The sequence below is a fragment of the Melopsittacus undulatus genome, unplaced genomic scaffold (genome assembly GCF_012275295.1).
Source record: "Melopsittacus undulatus isolate bMelUnd1 unplaced genomic scaffold, bMelUnd1.mat.Z mat_scaffold_128_arrow_ctg1, whole genome shotgun sequence".
Taxonomy (NCBI): domain Eukaryota; kingdom Metazoa; phylum Chordata; class Aves; order Psittaciformes; family Psittaculidae; genus Melopsittacus; species Melopsittacus undulatus.
The window spans coordinates 46,551-66,590 of NW_022994100.1; the positions used below are offsets into that span (position 1 = coordinate 46,551).

General features: G+C 46.5%; 1 protein-coding gene across 2 annotated transcripts in view; it reads right to left on the reverse strand.

The window, feature by feature from the left end:
• Nucleotides 1-1,339: 1,339 nt before the first annotated feature.
• Nucleotides 1,340-20,040, reverse strand: part of LOC117435859 (spindle and kinetochore-associated protein 1-like) — a 77,700-nt gene continuing 58,999 nt past the window's right edge. The window contains exons 2-8 of one of the 2 annotated variants that reach the window (XM_034073873.1): nt 12,224-12,345; nt 11,824-11,933; nt 11,022-11,110; nt 9,691-9,825; nt 6,819-6,944; nt 4,363-4,532; nt 1,340-2,286 (exon numbers count right to left, since the gene is read on the reverse strand). In XM_034073873.1, the coding sequence (XP_033929764.1) occupies nt 2,138-2,286; nt 4,363-4,532; nt 6,819-6,944; nt 9,691-9,825; nt 11,022-11,110; nt 11,824-11,933; nt 12,224-12,345 (901 nt within the window). In that variant the 3' untranslated portion in view covers nt 1,340-2,137. The remainder of the gene's footprint in view (nt 2,287-4,362; nt 4,533-6,818; nt 6,945-9,690; nt 9,826-11,021; nt 11,111-11,823; nt 11,934-12,223; nt 12,346-20,040) is intronic. The other variant, XM_034073872.1, reaches the window with a different exon arrangement.

The following is a 20,040-nucleotide window of genomic DNA, read 5'->3' on the forward strand; positions in this document are numbered from 1 at the left end:
AATGCCATCCAGAGGGACCTTGACACGCTTGTGAGGTGAGCTGATGCCAACCTCATGAAGTTTAACCATGCCAAGTGCAAGGTCCTATTCCTGGGTGGGAGCAATCCCAGGCACAGCTACAGGTTGGGGTAAAAGAAAATTCAGTGCAGCCTTGCAGAGAAGGACTTGGGGGTGTTGGTAGATGAGAAAATGAACATGAGCTGGCTTCAGTGTGCGCTTACAGCCCAGAAGGAAACGTATCCTGGCCTGCATCAAGTGGAGCGTGACCAGCAGGTCAAAGGAGGTGATCCTGCACCTCTACTCTGCTCTCGTGAGACCTCACCTGAAGCACTGTGTGCAGTTCTGGTGTCCTCAACATAAAAAGGACATGGAACTGTTAGAACAAGTCCAGAGGAGGCCACGAGGATGTTCAGGGGGGACTGGAGCACCTCCTGTATGAAGACAGGCTGAGGAAGTTGGGGCTGTCCAGCCGGGAGAAGGCTGCGTGGAGACCTCAGAGCAGCCTTCCAGTATCTGAAGGGGGCTATAGGGATGCTGGTGGGGGACTCTTCATTAGGGACTGTAGTGACAGGACAAGGGGTAACGGGTTGAAACTTAACCAGGGTAAGTTTAGGTTGGATGTAAGGAAGACGTTCTTTCCTGTGAGGGTGGTGAGGTACTGGAATGGGTTGCCCAGAGGCTGTGAATGCTCCATCCCTGGCAGTGTTCAAGGCCAGGCTGGACAAAGCCTTGGGTTACAGAGGGGTGACTTCATCAGTGTTTACAAATATGTAAAGGGTAGGTGTCAGGATGGTGGAGCTAGGTTTTTTCCAGTGATACCCAGTGATAGGACATGGGGCAGTGGGTGTAAACTGGACCACAGGAGCTTCCACGTTAACATCAGGAAGAACTTCTTTACTGTGAGAGTGACAGAGCACTGGAACAGGTTGCCCAGGGGGGTTGTGGAGTCTCCTACGTTGGAGATATTCAAGGCCCGCCTGGACAAGTTCCTGTGTGATGTACTCTTAGGTTACCCTGCTCTTGCAGGGGGGCTGGACTACATGATCTTTCGAGGTCCCTTCCAACCCTTGGGATTCTGTGATCCTGTGACATGGTTTAGTGTGAGATGTTCCCACCCCGAGAACTGGATGATCTTCAGGTCCTTTCCAACCCTAACTATTCTATGATTTTAAGCTTCTCTGAAACCCAAACCAGACTGTGGTTCTCTCAGTTTATTCCAACACAATGCAGAGTAGAAACCTCAGGTTGGACCTCAGTACCCGAAGCAGAAGACCAAGAAAACTCCAACTCAAAACCAACCAACACCCCCCACTCAGAAAAAAACCACAGAAATCCAGGGTTGCATTGCATGGATTGGGGTACACCTTTATTAATAAATTTAAAATCTTTTTTAAACACATTGTCATATTCAGGGCCCATAAGAGCAGATACTTTAGATTAGATCATGGGTTTAAAACAGACACAGACTTGCAGACCACACATTTCTCTTTTTTGACCAACTTGCAGAATTAGCACTTATCGCAGTAAGTTTGTTCTGGGACTCCTAGGTATGTCAAAACAACCTTCTATATCACAAACTGACAAGTTTGGGCACCATTCTTGCAGAGGACGTCAACTTTTTTTCTGAAAAACAGACACTGCTCTGTAAAATTTTGGTCCAAGGGTAAATCTGAGGGAAAAATCTAACTGTCTTTTTTGTCTTCATGAAGTAATGAAATTCCCTTTGAGTAGCTGCAGAGCTTGGGACACAGTTTCTAACTCATCAACAAAAACCAGACCATCATGACCATGTAGAGGATATTAACTTTCAAGTGCTGACCTGAAAATGTGATTAGAACTGCCTGTGACAACAGATGAGCCAATCACGTCTTTGGTTTGCACATATAATTTATCAAAAGGCATTAGCTCCCTCTCAAGTTTTCAAAACAAAAACCAGGTACTTTGAGGACATTTGAGATTCCATGTCCTGACCCAGACTGTATGAAAACACAGCAGGGAAAACACTGCCTTTCAGAAAAAAATAAATCTCAAAAGTAACATCCACACATGGAAACTTTCTGCATAAAACAAAACTCTCTCTGCGTCTCAAAACACTGCTGCCATCTACATCTGGGGGAAGCAGAGTACGTGAAGCATGTTAGCATATGACATAGCGGGTAATTCCGGAGACATGAATTTCTTTCAGCCTTCGGCAGTGGCGCAGGATGACGATGATCTTATGGAAGCGCTTATCCGTTTTCATAGGGGTGAACAGTTGGATATCCTCCTCCACAATAAAAACACAACCTGGAAAACAAAAACCAGCTTTGCTAGAGAAATAACTGTTGTAGGATACACTTGATATTGCACACATTACTACACAGCTTCTACTTAGCAACTGCATGTGCTGATGAGCAATACAGTCATCAGTAGGGCAGCATCACACTGTCTCAGGAGCTTTGTCCTACCGTCTAAACTATCACCAGGAAGAATTACCAGGGTTCATTAAGTTAATGGAAAACCTGCACGATCCACAGGCCCCATTCACTGAGCTCCCTCTGTTTTCAGCTGTAGCTAACATGTCCCAAACCACACATATGCTCCTGTCAGGGTGTACATACAATCACACAGTGGTCTGTATTGGAAGAAACTTAAGGCTCCTCCAGTTCCAACCCCTGCCATGGGCAGGGACACCTTCCACTAGAGCAGCTTGCTCCAAGCCCGTGTCCAACCTGGCCTTGAACACTGCCAGGGATGGGGCAGCCACAGCTTCTCTGGGCACCCTGTGCCAGCGCCTCAGCACCCTCACAGGGAACAGCTTCTGCCTAAGAGCTCAGCTCAGTCTCCCCTGTTCTGTCCGGTTCAAGCCATTCCCCTTGGCCTGTCCCTACAGGCCCTTGTCCCAAGCCCCTCTCCAGCTTTCCTGCAGCCCCTTTAGGCACTGGAGCTGCTCTCAGGTCTCCCCTTCAGGAGCCTTCTCTCGTCCAGGCTGCCCCAGCCCAGCTCTCTCAGCCTGGCTCCAGAGCAGAGCTGCTCCAGCCCTCGCAGCAGCTCTGTGGCCTCTTCTGGACTCACTCAAGCAAGCCCACAGCATATTGTCACACTACTATAATACTGGGAGAGTCTCGATGAACAACAAATCCAAAAGAAGCAAGAAAAAGTCTCAGTTTGTCATAAGGTGACTCCTGAGCTCCCAGTGAATGCTTAGGGCAGAATACTCTTGCATTCTGCCCAGGGCAAAAATTAAGAGGCAGGCCCCTACATAAAGAACTCTCCTTCTGCGAGACAGATAGGGTTTGCTCCATGTTTTATGTCTGAACTCGGACACCTGAGAACATTCTAAGGATATTGCCAAGCTCAGCATGTGGAGTACACCCCTCCAGGAATAATTACGTTCTTGTTCTCAAGAAGAATGTCAAATAGGGTATTTTAATATTAGAGATTCATTGTGCCATGTCTCTTTGAAAAACTAACCTGTAAGTACAGCTGGCTTCTAAGTTGAGGGAAAGACATTTTGGTTTGTTGTCTCCCCCTCCACACTTTCAAGAGGAGAAAACCTCTTGAGACTATCAGACAGCCCTGTCTTTTCTATAAACCCTCTGCAGCATGGCTGATTACCCAGATTTCCCAACAAGTTTCTAATAGTTCATGTCCATTCTAGCTTAGAAACTGAAAGCACTATTTATACAGCTTGGTTATCAAAGCAGGAGCTTCCGGAACTTGTAGCAATTCCTCACTAAACCTTTGTGCACTCCAAGATTTTGCTACAACACACTGTGAAAGCGATAATTTCTTAAGCAAAAACATATAAAAAGCCACCAAGTTGGTCATGGGAAAACTCTTCACACAAAAACATAACCCTTGTTGCTACACCGTACAACTTTAGCCAGAAAACGGTTTTATGTTGAGTATTTTTAAAGGTTTTTTATACGGAGAATATAAAAAGGACTTTCTACTGATTACCCAGATCTGTACAGTAATAAGACACTTCTATTCCTTATGGCCTAGAATCTAATCTGGAAACAAACTTCATTTCTGTTCCCCTTCCCTTCCACGGAGGTGGAAGCAGAACTTTCCCAGCTCCAGACTGCTGAAGCACTGGAACTTCACAAACTATTAGTTTTTTTTCCACTTTTTTTTTTCATCTGAGAATAAGTAACAGCAGATTTTGTAAACATTTTACCTCCAGTAGGTTACACCATTCCACCATTGACCACAGCCTGCATAGACTGTTTGCTGAGAATAAAATGCTCTGAGTTACACCATAACATGAAAAGCACATGCTGTTATTAATGATTCAGTATTTTGTTCAGTATCTTTATACTTGTGCTGCAATATCTGAATGTTACAAATCTGGCACTAACAAAGGGATAAAACAAATACCTTCTTTGTTACTCCTTTCTTCTCTTAAGTATCTGTAGTACGTGTTTCTATCTGCTGCACTCATAGAACTTGGAGCCTGATTGCGGATCCTGTATTTGCTCGTAATTGCTTTGTTCAGGTTTTCAACAACTGCATTGATCTGATCACATGTTATGCGGCATTTCATATACCTGCAAATGAAAAATACAAATCAGTAACCAGAAAATCAAAGTTCTGTGTTTCTTCTTCTCTTTCATCTGCCTTCATTGAACACCTTATTCAGTTTCTTCTTCAGTTTTCCTGCTCTGTGTTAATGAATAAACATAGTCGTTAATTTTGTTCATTTCCTTGACTGCCTAATAATCTTGACAGTAAAAAGCCGTGATAAAACTTAAAGCAGAGAGATGAAACATTAGAAAGCTAAATTAAGTAAAACAAAACCCCAGTGCTTCAGTTGTAAGAAGCATTTCAAGACGGAACAAAGGTTGCTGTTACCTTGTACCACCTGAAATACAAATGCAGAAAAATCAAACAGCATTGCAGAAAACATCGCACAAGCCAAAACTGAAATGCTTCTGCCTAAGAGTGCAATGTTATTTGCACTAGATACTGTGTGTGACCCTAGAGCCACTCCTGTAACTTTTCTGAAGAAATACCAGTTTTGTGTTGTTCTCTCGATTTTATTGTGCAGCGTATTGAGCTATGCAAGACACAGTTCCTCTGAACTTCCAGAGCGGATCACAAAGCTGACACGAAGATAATAAGATCTGCCAGTAACAGCCTAGAGGTGCAGGAAGCACAGAAGATAAAAACAAAGTGATGTGGAAGCGTAAAAAATAGGAGCAGCTCAACATTCTGACCCAATAATAAAAAAAATCTTACAGAAATAAGTGTTACCAGGGAACACACTGAAACCAGACTCTTGGTAACAATGAACCAGTGAGCCCAGAGGAGACCATGGAGCTGCTGCGAGGGCTGGAGCAGCTCTGCTCTGGAGCCAGGCTGAGAGAGCTGAGCTGAGGCAGCATGGACAAGAGAAGGCTCCTGAAGGGGACACCTGAGAGCAGCTCCAGTGCCTAAAGGGGCTGCAGGAAACCTGGAGAGGGGCTTGGGACAAGGGCCTGGAGGGACAGGACAAGGGGAATGGCTTGAACCTGCCAGAACAGGGGAGACTGAGCTGAGCTCTTAGGCAGAAGCTCTTCCCTGGGAGGGTGCTGAGGCGCTGGCACAGGGTGCCCAGAGAAGCTGTGGCTGCCCCATCCCTGGCAGTGCTCAAGGCCAGGTTGGACACAGGGGCTTGGAGCAGCTGCTCCAGTGGAAGGTCTCTCTGCCCATGGCAGGGGCTGGAACTGGAGGAGCTTTAAGCTCCCTTCCAACCTAAACAGTCTCTAATTTTAGGATCACAATTTAGTCATCGAGAGAGTTCCCTCATTTTGGCAGAAATATTTGTCCTTGTCCAAAAAATGCCATTTAAGAAGAGTTGTTCCTCCACGACAGACTGCAAAACGCCCCTTAATGGAGAAGCACAGGATGGGGCAAGTTGCTGTGGTCTGGCCAGTTTAGCCCCATATGGCCAGTGCGGAAGTGAAGACTCACTGTAGACTATCATGGCCCGAATGAAGTCACCCCACCATTGAGTGCTGCCATACCAGACATGCTAGAACTTCAGTGGGAACTGGAGTCAAAGGCAGCTAAGAGGGATGGCACAACTGATATTGCCAAGGAATTTTTCTCGATCCCTTTGGCAGTAGAGTGCAGGCCACGGTTCACGTTTACTTGGAGAGGTGTCCAGTACACTTGGGATCAACTGCCCCAGCGGTGAAAAGATGGCTGCTAAAAAGGAGAAAAATGACTACTACAGCTGAACCCAGGAGACAAGGACCTCTAATAATCAGGTCCCGACTGTAGGGAAAAAAAACCACAGCTTTCCTTTCCAGAAATCTCGGATCTTTCAGTAGGTGGTCTTTGTTGCTTTTAACAAGTCTGATTTATTTCCTGTCCCAGAACAGCTTGGTAAGTCAAGACCTAAACCAACTGTCAGGTACAATAAAACCAGCATTTATCATTAGTTTTCCTTTTAAGCTTAACCATACCTTTCCTCTTATGACAGGATGGCTCAGTTTTTAATTCCTCTTTGCAGAACACAAGGAGAACCCAGCCATACATTCCGTAGCCAAGATATTTCATAAACTCAAAGTGACTTTAGAGATGAGACGTTTGGCGTTTAAGTGATGATTTCTCATCTTCCCAACATACACATTAGAAAGGAACATAATCACCTCCATTACTTTCATTTCCACGTTTTACAGTGCTGCATATAAGCTAGCTTGAGCTGACAGCACAACTTTCCACCCTGTGGAACATCTACAACTCTAAAGCAGCTCTGTCAGTCTCAGATCTGCAAGACCTCACTCACCCAGACCTGCCCTTCCCACCACACTGGCATGACAGCAGTAAGAAAAGCCACTCATACTTACATAGGAATTTCCCCAAGATCTTCTGGGGTCACAGGCAGAATGCTCACAGGTGATTTTGCTGCCTTTTTTCGTTTTGTTTCATTCACTCGCTGCCTCACATCACATCTCTGGGATTCCACAGACTCACTGTAAAATGCATGAATAATAAGTGTATAAATAGCAGGTAAGTATAAGGAGAATACCATTACAATATCAATCTGCTCACTCACAGGACTAAGTTCCAACCCATCTGTGTGAATGAAGACAATTCACAATCTCTTCTGAAAGAAAAAGAATTAATAAAGCCTGCCTACTCCATTGTCAGCTGAAGAATGCAGCTGACTTCAGGATAGCTCTTAATGTCTCTGCTAGACAGGCTGCTAGCCAGTGAATTAGAAGCACTCCAAACACAGCACTGAGCACTTTGGAATTCAGCGTACCATTACATTTCACACAGAACATGAAGCCTTGCTTTTCATCACGTGAACCACAGCGCAGAGTTGCAGTCTAACAGGCAGATCTCAAACACTTCACAGCTCTTTGAAACAATTTCAAACCATGGGAAGCCTGACTCACCCCTTAAGATTATATACCATGGGTTAGATAAGTCATTAAGGTTATAAAGCAAAGGAATTCCACACCATACAGCAGCAGGCTGGGGTTGTTTATATAGGAATTTCTGTTCCTTAGGCAAGATCCCAAAAGCTGAGGAACGTCCTGCTTTGAGTGATTATTAGAGAATTATTTTCATAAAATTACTTTTCCTCAAAACCCTCAGCTTTGAGCCTCAAACACCAAATTATTTGCCACTCACCGACCCAGCTGCTCTCCTACTCACGGCTAAGAGAACAGCAAAGAGGATGCATTTAGCCTAAGCCATCTGAATACAAGGACATTACTGGGCTGAGATGCTCAACACAAATAACTCAAAGCAGTACCAAACTGATCTATCACAAATAACTGATCCTCTACTTCAGTCTACCCTTGCCACAAGAAGAGAGCTTTGTTTGACAGGGCCCTGCAGTCACTGACGTGCACAGTAGTGCCCCATCTGTTGACGTGAGGGCTGAGATTTCATGCGTTGCTCAATGCAACCCCCCCAAAACCCAGTGTCCTTCTTGCTAGGGAAGATGAGTGCAGTCTAGAAGACAGCCAGTGCCACCTGCTGGACTCACAATCTGCCTGGTCTGCACCTCAGGGACGAGGTGAAGGCTCTGCTCCCTGCCACACCACAAGGCAGAGCCCTTCTGAAAACCAGTTACACTAATGCCGATTTAAACAGCTGAAAAAAACGATGAGGCACTGCACAAGATTTATCCTGGCACCCCTGCGTGAGCACTACTGGCAGGGCACATCAGCAAAGACTTCCCTCAGGGAAGGGTGTGGATTTTGGTGGTGTGGAAGGAGGATATGAAATAGGAGAAACACAAGGACCAAGAGATGCGAGTTCGCATCTTAAAACGTCATTCCTCCCGTACACTCCTGACTTCTGCTCTCTGCCTCACCACAACAAACATACCTTTCCTCCAGGATTCCCTGCTCATCTATACCATCTGTGACATGCAGGTACTTCTGCTTTGGCTTCCCACCCACTACCTTGACACTACGTAGCTGCAATGAGATAGTACATTTACACAGTTGGCTGCTAACCTGAACCACAAAAGGAAAGAACTGAAGCATGTTTCACAACCTTGCTTTTGTGTAATGATAAACTGCTCTCTAAATAAGCACCTGGAATACAAAGGCCTGAAGACATACTCAACTTGCTTTTCATTTCAGTGAGATTCCTCTGCTAAATGAGAACATCAGAACCAAGAACATGAGAGAAAAAACAGCTAAACCCATGAAGTGTCCCATTCCTCTGTGCGTACAGTCTCATTCTTCCTCAGATTTGAAGGCCTGCATCACCAGGGCTCAAGTGCTTTGCTTTCTCCATCACTTACAAAATGCACTCAATAGACAATCAGTACTTGGCTCCCCATGCATTTTGGGACACATAGGAACAGAAATGGAGAAAGTCAATGGAAGAACGTTTGAGGAAGAGGACTGAAGACCTATTTACAGCAATACAGATGGATCCTGACCAATTATGCTCCATCGAGCATTTGTTTGAGCAGGGAGGTTGGATCCGGGTGAGCTTTAAGGTCCCTTCCAACCCAAATCAGTGTAGGATTTTAGGATAACAACTTAGCTTCAGGCATCAAGAGAACTCCCTCATTTTGGCAGAAATATTTGACCTTGTCCAAAAAATACTATTTAAGAAATGTTACTACTACATGTCAGACTGCACACAAGAACATCTAACAATCAGGTCCCGACTGTAGGGAAAAAAAACCACAGCTTTCCTTTCCAGAAATCTCGGATCTTTCAGTAGGTGGTCTTTGTTGCTTTTAACAAGTCTGATTTATTTCCTGTCCCAGAACAGCTTGGTAAGTCAAGACCTAAACCAACTGTCAGGTACAATAAAACCAGCATTTATCATTAGTTTTCCTTTTAAGCTTAACCATACCTTTCCTCTTATGACAGGATGGCTCAGTTTTTAATTCCTCTTTGCAGAACACAAGGAGAACCCAGCCATACATTCCGTAGCCAAGATATTTCATAAACTCAAAGTGACTTTAGAGATGAGACGTTTGGCGTTTAAGTGATGATTTCTCATCTTCCCAACATACACATTAGAAAGGAACATAATCACCTTCATTACTTTCATTTCCAGGTTTTACAGTGCTGCATATAAGCTAGCTTGAGCTGACAGCACAACTTTCCACCCTGTGGAACATCTACAACTCTAAAGCAGCTCTGTCAGTCTCAGATCTGCAAGAGCTCACTCACCCAGACCTGCCCTTCCCACCACACTGGCATGACAGCAGTAAGAAAAGCCACTCATACTTACGCAGGAATTTCTCGAGAATCATCTGTGCTTGTTGCAGGCATATCACTAGGAAATCCTGGTACTGCAGCTACCTTTTTTCGTTTTGCTTCATTCACTCGCTGCCTCACATCACATCTCTGGGATTCCACAGACTCACTGTAAAATGCATGAATAATAAGTGTATAAATAGCAGGTAAGTATAAGGAGAATACCATTACAATATCGATCTGCTCACTCACAGGACTAAGTTCCAACCCATCTGTGTGAATGAAGACAATTCACAATCTCTTCTGAAAGAAAAAGAATTAATAAAGCCTGCCTACTCCATTGTCAGCTGAAGAATGCAGCTGACTTCAGGATAGCTCTTAATGTCTCTGCTAGACAGGCTGCTAGCCAGTGAATTAGAAGCACTCCAAACACAGCACTGAGCACTTTGGAATTCAGCGTACCATTACATTTCACACAGAACATGAAGCCTTGCTTTTCATCACGTGAACCACAGCGCAGAGTTGCAGTCTAACAGGCAGATCTCAAACACTTCACAGCTCTTTGAAACAATTTCAAACCATGGGAAGCCTGACTCACCCCTTAAGATTATATACCATGGGTTAGATAAGTCATTAAGGTTATATATAAAGCAAAGGAATTCCACACCATGCAGCAGGCTGGGGTTGTTTATATAGGAATTTCTGTTCCTTAGGCAAGATCCCAAAAGCTGAGGAACGTCCTGCTTTGAGTGACTATTAGAGAATTATTTTCATAAAATTACTTTTCCTCAAAACCCTCAGCTTAGAGCCTCAAACACCAAATTATTTGCCACTCACCGACCCAGCTGCTCTCCTACTCACGGCTAAGAGAACAGCAAAGAGGATGCATTTAGCCTAAGCCATCTGAATACAAGGACATTACTGGGCTGAGATGCTCAACACAAATAACTCAAAGCAGTACCAAACTGATCTGTCACAAATAACTGATCCTCTACTTCAGTCTACCCTTGCCACAAGAAGAGAGCTTTGTTTGACAGGGCCCTGCAGTCACTGACAGGCGCAGTAGTGCCCCATCTGTTGACGTGAGGGCTGAGATTTCATGCGTTGCTCAATGCAACCCCCCCAAAACCCAGTGTCCTTCTTGCTAGGGAAGATGACTAGTGTTTTACAGGGTTCACGTGAGTGAGTTTTTAGGGTTCTAGCACAAGCTTGAATTTGAACAGTCAAGAGCAAACTCTGGAATCAATACATGTAACAACCTCAGCTCCCAAATGTTTACAGTTAATATACAGGAAAAGGAATACCATTCTGCGGATGGACAATGCCAGGAACAGCCCAAGCCCTCCATATTTATGTAACACGTACCAGCCGCCCGGCGCACTAAAACCATTAGGAAATGCTTCCTGTAAGTGCTGTGCTTCATTCTGTTCCGTCTCCACAGTGTCCTGGAGCTCCTAAAATGAATGTTAAGACTTTATCAGAAATCTTGAAGTATTAATGTCAAGCACGCAAAATTAGTTTACTATTAGGGTATTGCTAAAGTAATTTTTAACTTGGCAACAGATGTTCTTTGCTCTCCCCTCATCATCTCAGTTCTTTACCCCGCACTTTCCAAAAAGCAACTAGTAAAGCTCAGAAAAACTATTCCAACAATGTCTGTCCTTGCCCTCAAAGTGGCAGGTAACTGAATGGGCAAGAAAAATCTTTATCAATATACCTTACTAAGTCTCGGCAGGGGAATGGTGAGGGCAATGAACACATAGCACAGGAAACCCATCTACATTCCCCGAGCAACACTTTCAGAAAGACTTAACACATGAAAGCACTGCAAACACTTATCAGAACAACACATAAATACTCTCATTAAATAGTTTTCGTAGCTATAGCAAGGATTCAAAAATAGAACTGCTGTTTATCTCGTGTGTCTGTTAAGATAAAGATGTGCTTTCAATGTATAAAACTTGATAAATAAAATATTTAGTTTTTACTGTGCTGGAGAGCTTCTTAATAAACCATTAGTAAACCCAGTACAGGCCCCAGCTTCTTCTGTAGGCATTGAGGATCTGGAAAAGAACTACCACACCCTTATCAAACAACCCTTTGAATCTGCCAGTGTTTTATGAACAGGATTAAAAAAGAAAAAAAAGATTACTTTTAGCGATGTTACCTGTTCAATATTTTCTTGACAACCAAATCCTATTTTCTTCAGGAGACCATGCAAGGATTCTATCTGCTTTCTTACTTTAAGAACCACGTACTTAAGGGATGATTTTTGACCTGCCAAAAAAGAAAGAACATTAAGCCAAACCATCTCCAACACAAAATGAAAATCCCATTTCCCTCCCCTCCACATGCAGCAATTATCTACTAAGTCTATGTGCCCCAAACACCAGTATCTTCCCAGAAGAAGCAGCAATATTTGCTGGTCAAACTGTCAACCATAGAGCCAACAGTTCAAAGCTGCTGTGGGAATAAAGGCTTCTCTCCAGCACAAGGCCAGAAAGCACTAAGCTTTACCCACTACTGCTACAGCTTAAAAGCAAAACCCACTCTTCAGTTCCTTTTACCTTTCCGTGTAAATCGAAAAAACCGTTTCAAAGATGAAATCTTTTCCATTTCAGCATCTAAAGTGTCCAGGTCTGAGAGCAACCTTTGCAAGCAAGAAGATTCAGAACTCTCTGCCATCACTCTGAAGGGAAACAAAGAATGCAGTAATTTCAGAAAGAATTGCAAACACTAGGCATGAAAGCAGCATTTTAAAGAGGACCCTGATCTGCCAAGCAGCAAAAGAAACCTAAATGAAGCAGTAAATGGAGTAACTACCTTTTATTTTACAACACCAAAAGCACAAAGTGACTGCTGTTAGACCAAACAAAGCAATTTCCTGAACTCTGGAGATAAACACAGTGTACTAACATACAATTCCTCATGAAATTGAATTACATCTTTATTATATTAAAGTGCTCACTACTAAAGGAGTTGGAAACTTACTGCAAAACCAGGAAATAGTGGTTTATATAGAGCAGACCTATAAATCCCTCTCTGGGATACATCATGAGGTGATCAATATTTCAAAAGCCTGTGTTTGTTGCAGGTTTTTTTAATAATTAAACAAACAAACAAAACCCACCAAAAAAAAACAACCACCACCAACAAAAGCACAACAACACCAACATGCTCCTGCCTGCCAGAGCAGAGAATGGACGCACAAAACCAGAACGCTTCTGCCTGCAAGAAAGCTTAAAGCTCCTCCATTTCCAACCCCCTGCCACGGGAAGGGACCCCTTCCACTGGAGCAGCTGCTCCAAGCCCCTGTGTCCAACCCGGCCTTGAGCACTGCCAGGGATGGGGCAGCCACAGCTTCTCTGGGCACCCTGTGCCAGCGCCTCAGCACCCTCACAGCAAAGAGCTTCTGCCTAAGAGCTCAGCTCAGTCTCCCCTGTTCTGGCAGGTTCAAGCCATTCCCCTTGGCCTGTCCCTACAGGCCCTTGTCCCAAGCCCCTCTCCAGCTTTCCTGCAGCCCCTTTAGGCACTGGAGCTCCTTTAAGGTCTCCCCTTCAGGAGCCTTCTCTCCTCCAGGCTGCCCCAGCCCAGCTCTCTGTGCTGCTGCCCCAGAGCTGGATCAGGGCTGCAGGGGGGGTCTCCCCAGAGCACAGCACAGGGGCAGGATCCCCTCCCTGAGCTGCTGCTCACGCTCTGGGGGTGCAGCCCCACACACGGGGGGTTCTGGACTCACTGCACACTCGTCATGTGCAGATCCGTGCCAGCCCCGCAGCCACGGCCCTGCCACACCGGCCGCCCGTCCGCCATGAGACCCGGGACCCTTAGCATTCCCTCAGGAACCGCACAGCCTGGCCTTGAGCACTGCCAGGGATGGGGCAGCCACAGCTTCTCTGGGCACCCTGTGCCAGCGCTGAGCTCACCACCCTCATGGTGGATCCACCACACCGCAAAACAAAGGTTTACTTCCCTTTGCATTTTACAGCGCTACGAACCGGCACACATCACTTATTAGTCACTTAGGAGGGCCCGGCCGATCTCCGCGCCTCAGCAGAAGCGGGAGGGGCTCCCTCCTAACCCGCATTACCCCGGGCCACCCCCAGCTCCCTCACCAAGCCCCCCAGCACGACCCCTTCTGTTCCCCGATCCTCACCTCCGCGATCCTTGCGGCGGCGGCTCCGAGCAGCACCACAACAAGCAAAGCAACCAGCACAGCAATTCCCGAGCACAGCGGCTGGGCAGGGACTGCTCCGCTTTCAAACCGCGCTCGGGCGGGCGGGTCTAGAGCTGGCGCATGCGCTGCAGCTGCAGGTGGGCACGGCGGGGGGAGAGCAGCAGAGCGGCCCGCAAGCAGCCCCCCCACCTCCCCCCCCAAGCAGCGGCCCCGCAGCGGTGCTGGGGGTGATGAACGTTCAGTCAATGGCGGCCTTCAACAGAAGGCGAGGCCGTCGGTAACAGCAGTGTTCATCAAACAGCGGTTTGCAGCACGGACACACTCGTATGGCTCCCACAAAACACTCTAGTCCCTTTTCTTTGCTATGCAGGAGAGGGCGAAGTTACCCCCAACTAATTCGTTTTCCTGCTCAACTCCATCTATAAAGGTTTATTGCTAAGGAGAAGCTGTTTATCTCTGCAAATTAAAACCAAGCAAAACCTCTGCTGCTTTTCCACAGCTCTCTAATGAACCGTAGCTCTCAGCTCTCTCTCCAACGTTAAAAATAACCCAACCTTCCTGAAGAACTGAGAAACAGATTAACGTACAAATGAGTTAAAGAAGGGCCGTGTTTAAAGCAGCAGTGCGCTCCAAGCACTGACTGCATTCAGCAGACCTGTAAGAAGAAAGGAAAACCAGCACAGAAGGACTTGCACTGACAGTAACTAAGTTACTGAAGCTGGCCCCTACAACCACACAGAATTCTAACATACTGAGCAGCCGAAAGCAATCACATCTTCAGTGGCACACGGGAGCCAGCACAAACCCCACCAGCAGTCCTGTCTGCACAACCACACTGAGGTGTTGTGTTCTGAGATTCCCATCTTTCACACCGTATACATCTAATTATCCAACTTGTACACTAACTGGACATACATAGGCTGTATTTCTGTCGGCACACAATAAAGGCATCAGTAAAGGGGAGGGGAGAACCAAAGGCCCTGTTTAACAAGCAATTGTCACAGAATCAAAGAGTCACAGAACAGTTTGGGTTGGAAAGGAGCTTAAGTTCACTTAGTTCCAACCCCCCTGGCCAGGGCCAGGGACACCTCACACTAAACCCTGCCACCCCAGGCTCTCTCCAACCCTCCCTTGCACACTGCCAGGGATGGAGCATTCACAAATTCCCTGGGTAACCCATTCCAGTGCCTCACTACCCTTACAGTAAAGAAGTTCCTTAGATCCAATCTAAACTTCCCCTGTTTAAGTTTTAACCTTTTCCCCCTTGTCCTATCACTACAGTCCCTAATGAACAGTCCATCCCCAGCATCCCTATAGCCCCATTCAGATACTGGAAGGCTGCTCTGAGGTCTCCACACAACCTTCTCTTCTCCAGGCTGAACAGCCCCAACCTTCACAGCTTGTCTCCATAAAAGAGGTGCTGCAGTCCCCCCTGATCATCCTCGTGGCCTCCTCTGGGCTTGTTCCAACAGCTCCATGTCCTTTCTATGTTGAGGACACCAGAACTGTACACTGTGCTCCCTCAAATATTGGTTCTAGATTTTAACTTTCTTGTTAGTTGTCTTGCACCAAACACCTGTGCAGTAACTCGAATTACAACATATGACCATAAGAACCATATTATGCTGGAATGGTTTGGCTTGAAGGGGCTTTGCCAGGAGCTGGGACACCTTCCACGAGAGCAGCTTGCTCCAAGCCCCATCCAGCCTGGCCCAGAACACCTCCAGCCTCTGGAGCCAGGCTGAGAGAGCCGGGCTGGGGCAGCCTGCGAAGAGAAGGCTCCTGAAGGGGAGACCTGAGAGCAGCTCCAGTGCCTAAAGGGGCCCTAAAAGAAACCTGGGGAGGGGGTTTGGGACAAGGGCCTGTAGTGTGGGGCTTTTGACAAGAGCATGTGGTGAAGGGACAACAGAGAATGGTTTTCAACTGAAAGAGGGGAAATTTAAATCAGACATTAGGAAGTTCTTTACTGTGAGGCTGCTGAAGCCCAGGCCCATGTTGACCAGAGAAGCTGTAGCTGCCCAGAAATCTTCAATTGTTTAAAAACTTAACTTCTTGTTGCCGTTGAGCTAAAAGAAAGCAAAGGCTTTAACAGGCAGATTCTCCCAGAGCAGTTTCCCACCAGCATTTCTTTGTTCTACTAAGTTGAGCCTCCATGACGGCTGAGAACAGAGGTTTGTGTTCCTTGTATTTATCAGTTTAGGCTGCTTTCTCCTTGGCCATACCTAAACAAAATGCAGCACAGGAGCCAAACTGCCACCTGTGAGATTAAAAAGCAGGGCCTGTTATTTTGAGAATTTCTGGGACTGCTGTTGCTGGTTTTGAGGTTTTCTCCCAGCACCATCCAATTTCAGAGTTTTGATGTTGTCATTTAGTGTATTAATGTGAACCAATATAGGATTTTCTTATTAAAAGGATGGTCAGTTAAATAGAAAGTAACAAAGCCAGAACATTAAAAGGAATTTACAGGACAAATTTGTTTGCAAGTTCAACCAAGGAGTGTGCTCAGCAAGATGCATCCTCTAGAGAGGAAAAGAGCTGAGACAATGAGACTTAGAATCACAGAATAGTCAGGGTTGGAAAGGACCTTAAGATCCGGCAGTTCCAACCCCCCTGGCCAGGGCCAGGGACACTTCACACTAAACCCTGCCACCCCAGGCTCTATCCAACCCTCCCTTGAACACTGCCAGGGATGGAGCATTCACCAATTCCCTGGGTAACCCATTCCAGTGCCTCACTACCCTTACAGTAAAGAAGTTCCTTAGATCCAATCTAAACTTCCCCTGTTTAAGTTTTAACCTGTTCCCCCTTGTCCTATCATTACAGTCCCTAATGAACAGTCCATCCCCAGCATCCCTATAGCCCCATTCAGATACTGGAAGGCTGCTCTGAGGTCTACACGCTGCCTTCATTTCTCCAGGCTGAACAGCCCCAACTTTCTCAGCCTGTCTCTATAGAATCATAGAATAGTTAGGGTTGGAAAGGACCTTAAGATCATCCAGTTCCAACCCCCCTGCCATGGGCAGAGACACCTCACACTAAACCATGTCACCCAATGCTTCATCCAACCTCGCCTTGAACACTGCCAGGCATGGAGCATTCACAACCTCCCTGGGCAACCCATTCCAGTGCCTCAGCACCCTCACAGGAAAGAATTTCTTCCTTATATCCAATCTAAACCTCTGCTGTTTAAGTTTCAACCCGTTACCCCTTGTGTACGTTCAGGTTTTTAAGATGGTCTCGAACCAGATCCTCTCTCTCCTACAGTGGGCCTAGGGTCATTATTCTCACAGTCCCTGCATCTGCCTTCTAAGATTTGGGTGGTGTGGTCAGAACATTTGCCAGTGAAGACGGAGGCAAAGAAGTCATTAAGAACCTCAGGCTTCTCCAAATCCAGGGTAGCCAGCTCTCCCGATAGCTTCTGGATGGGCCTACATTGTCCCTAGTCTCTTCTTTATTTGCCATGTACTTATGGAATCCCTTCCTGTTATCGTTTACATCCCTAGCCAATTTTAATTCTAAGTGGCCCTTGTCTTTCCTAACCTGGTCCCTAGCTTCCCGAACAATATCCCTGTATTCTTCCCAGGCCACCTGTCCTTGCTTCCACCTTTTATGAGCCTATTTTTTCCCTCAGAGTTTCCACAGCAGCTCCTTATCCATCCCAGGGGGTCTCCTGGCCCTCCTGCTGCACTTCCTTCTACTTTGGGATGCAATATTCCTGAGCTTGTAGCAGGTGATCCTTGAATATTAACCATGAGTCTTGGGCCCCCCTGCCCTCTAGGGTGATAGGACAAGGGGTAACGGGTTGAAACTTAAACAGCAGAGGTTTAGACTGGATATAAGGAAGAAATTCTTTCCTGTTAGGGTGGTGAGGCACTGGAATGGGTTGCCCAGGGAGGTAGTGAATGCTCCATCCCTGGCAGTGTTCAAGACCAGGTTGGATGAAGCCTTGGGTGATATGGTTAATGTGAGGTGTCCCTGCCCATGGCAGGGGGGTTGGAACTGGATGATCTTGAGGTCCTTTCCAATCCTAACTATTCTATGATTCTATGATTCTATATCCCATGGAACCTTGCTAAGCAGGTTCCTGAAGAGGCCAAAGTCTCCTCTCTTGAAGTCCAGGGCAGTGAGCTTGCTGCACACTCTTCTCACTGTCCTGAGGATCTCAAATTCAACCATCTCTTGATCACTACAACCAAGGCTGCCCTGGAGCATCACATTTCCAACCAGCCCTTCCCTGTTGGTGAGCACAACGTCAAGCAGGGCACCTCTCCTTGTCAGCTCCTCTGTTACTTGCAGGAGGAATTTGTCTTCCACACAGTCGAGGAACCTCCTGGATTGCTTGTGCTGGGCCGTTTCGTTGCTCCAGCAGGTATCAGGGTGGTTGAAGTCCCACATGAGAGCAAGGGCCTGTGAGCATGAGGCTGTTCCTATCTGTCTATAGAGCACTTCATCCACAGGTTCCTCTTGATCAGTTGGCCTGTAACAGATCCCCACAGTAATGTCTCCCATCATTGTCTTCCCCTTAACCCTGACCCACAAACTGTCTGTTAACTGCTCACCTGTCCCCAGGCAGAGTTCCATACTCTCCAGCCTATCCCTAACATAAATGGCAAATCCCCGTCTCCGCCTGCTGGGCCTGTCTTTTCTAAAGAGCCTGTAACCTTCCATTCCAACACTCCAGTCATAGGAGCCATCTCACCATGTTTCTGTGTGATGCCCATTATATCATACCCCCGCAGATGTGCACACATGTCGAATTTCTGTTCCCCATGCTAAGGGTGTTTGGATAAAGGCATCTTTGCCGAGCTCTAAATGAAGACAGCTCATTGGCTGGAGCAGCTGGAATATCTCTGCATTGCTCTGATCATTTATTATATGTGCTGGCAACTGACTGGTGTGCTTGTTCTTCTGGGAAGGCTGGTGCAGAGCACAGCCCTTTGGCATCAGAGTGTGTGGAGAGCCTCAGGAAAGAACAGGGCATAAAGCTTCCCAAGGCTGTGATAGGAACTTCATACTCCTGGGCAATGCAAGGCATTGCAAAGCACATAACCAGATCCCATAGCTCATAGCTGCAGGAGGGAAGGGAAGAGGCTGTTTGCCAAGACCAGAGCGTTGCCTTTACCTGTGTTCAGCCCCAGAGAGTGACCCTCCCTGGGGCTCTCTGCAGGATGTTCCTGCAGAACTGAGCAGCAGGAGCCCGTGTTTATTCGTGGGAAGAACTCATTACATTTCAGCCTTGAAGCAGCCACTGGCCTGGAGGCCACGAGCTATGGGAGGTTTGTCCATACTTCCCTCTGCTTCACTAACTCCATTACTGTGACTAAAGCTTGGAGAGATTCCCTAAGGACATGCAAGTCCATCCCGGGAACAATGGGAACCAAACTCCCCATCCTCGGTTCTCTGCACCCTCCACAGTGGGGTCTCTGCAGCTCTGCTTGGCTCCTCTAGGTCAGATATGGCTTCTGCTGTGCTCGGTGGGGAAGATGCTGCTGTGGTACTGGGAGCAGTGAGGAAGAGACAGAGGGCATTTGAAAGGCTCTTGATGCTGGGGAGGAAGGGAGGCATGCTGGAGTGAGGAGACAGAACACAAAATGAATCTCATCCTGCTCCCACCAGACCCACCCAATGCAGGAATCAATGAGCCAAGCCTGTACGATGAACACAGCCCCTGCTGAACCCCTCCTGCTTTACGTTTAATCTTGACACCAGTTGAAAAGGCTGTAAAGATGTGATGGTTTGCAGGACCCATCCCTTTACAAAGTGTTTCAGAGAGAGATGGCTGTTATTCTCCTTTAATTAGCACATGTGGTGCCCTGTTAATAACAGACATCTTGCTACAAAGCTTGAGCTTTAATGAATTCATGCAGGTAGAGAGACCGATGCTGCTTTGAGAGGGCTTGGTGAAAAAGAAAAGCTCATCACAATGTCGTGGGCAGGGCTTGGGCTGGGAAATGCTGGGAGATGGCATGGAGAGCTCATGCAAGGGTACACAGAGCTCCCCTTGGCTTTAGAGCAGTGAAGGGAGCAGAAAGGTGAGTGCAGATCCCAGCAGCAAGACAAGGAGAAATGCTTACCTTGCCTAGAGTGGTGAACGAGAGAGACAGAATGGTAGAAGCAAACTTCTTAATTCCCTCATCCTACTATTTTATGGGATAAGGGGTCCTGATGATGAAATCTCTGCATCTGTGCAGAGGCTGCAGCTGCCTTCAG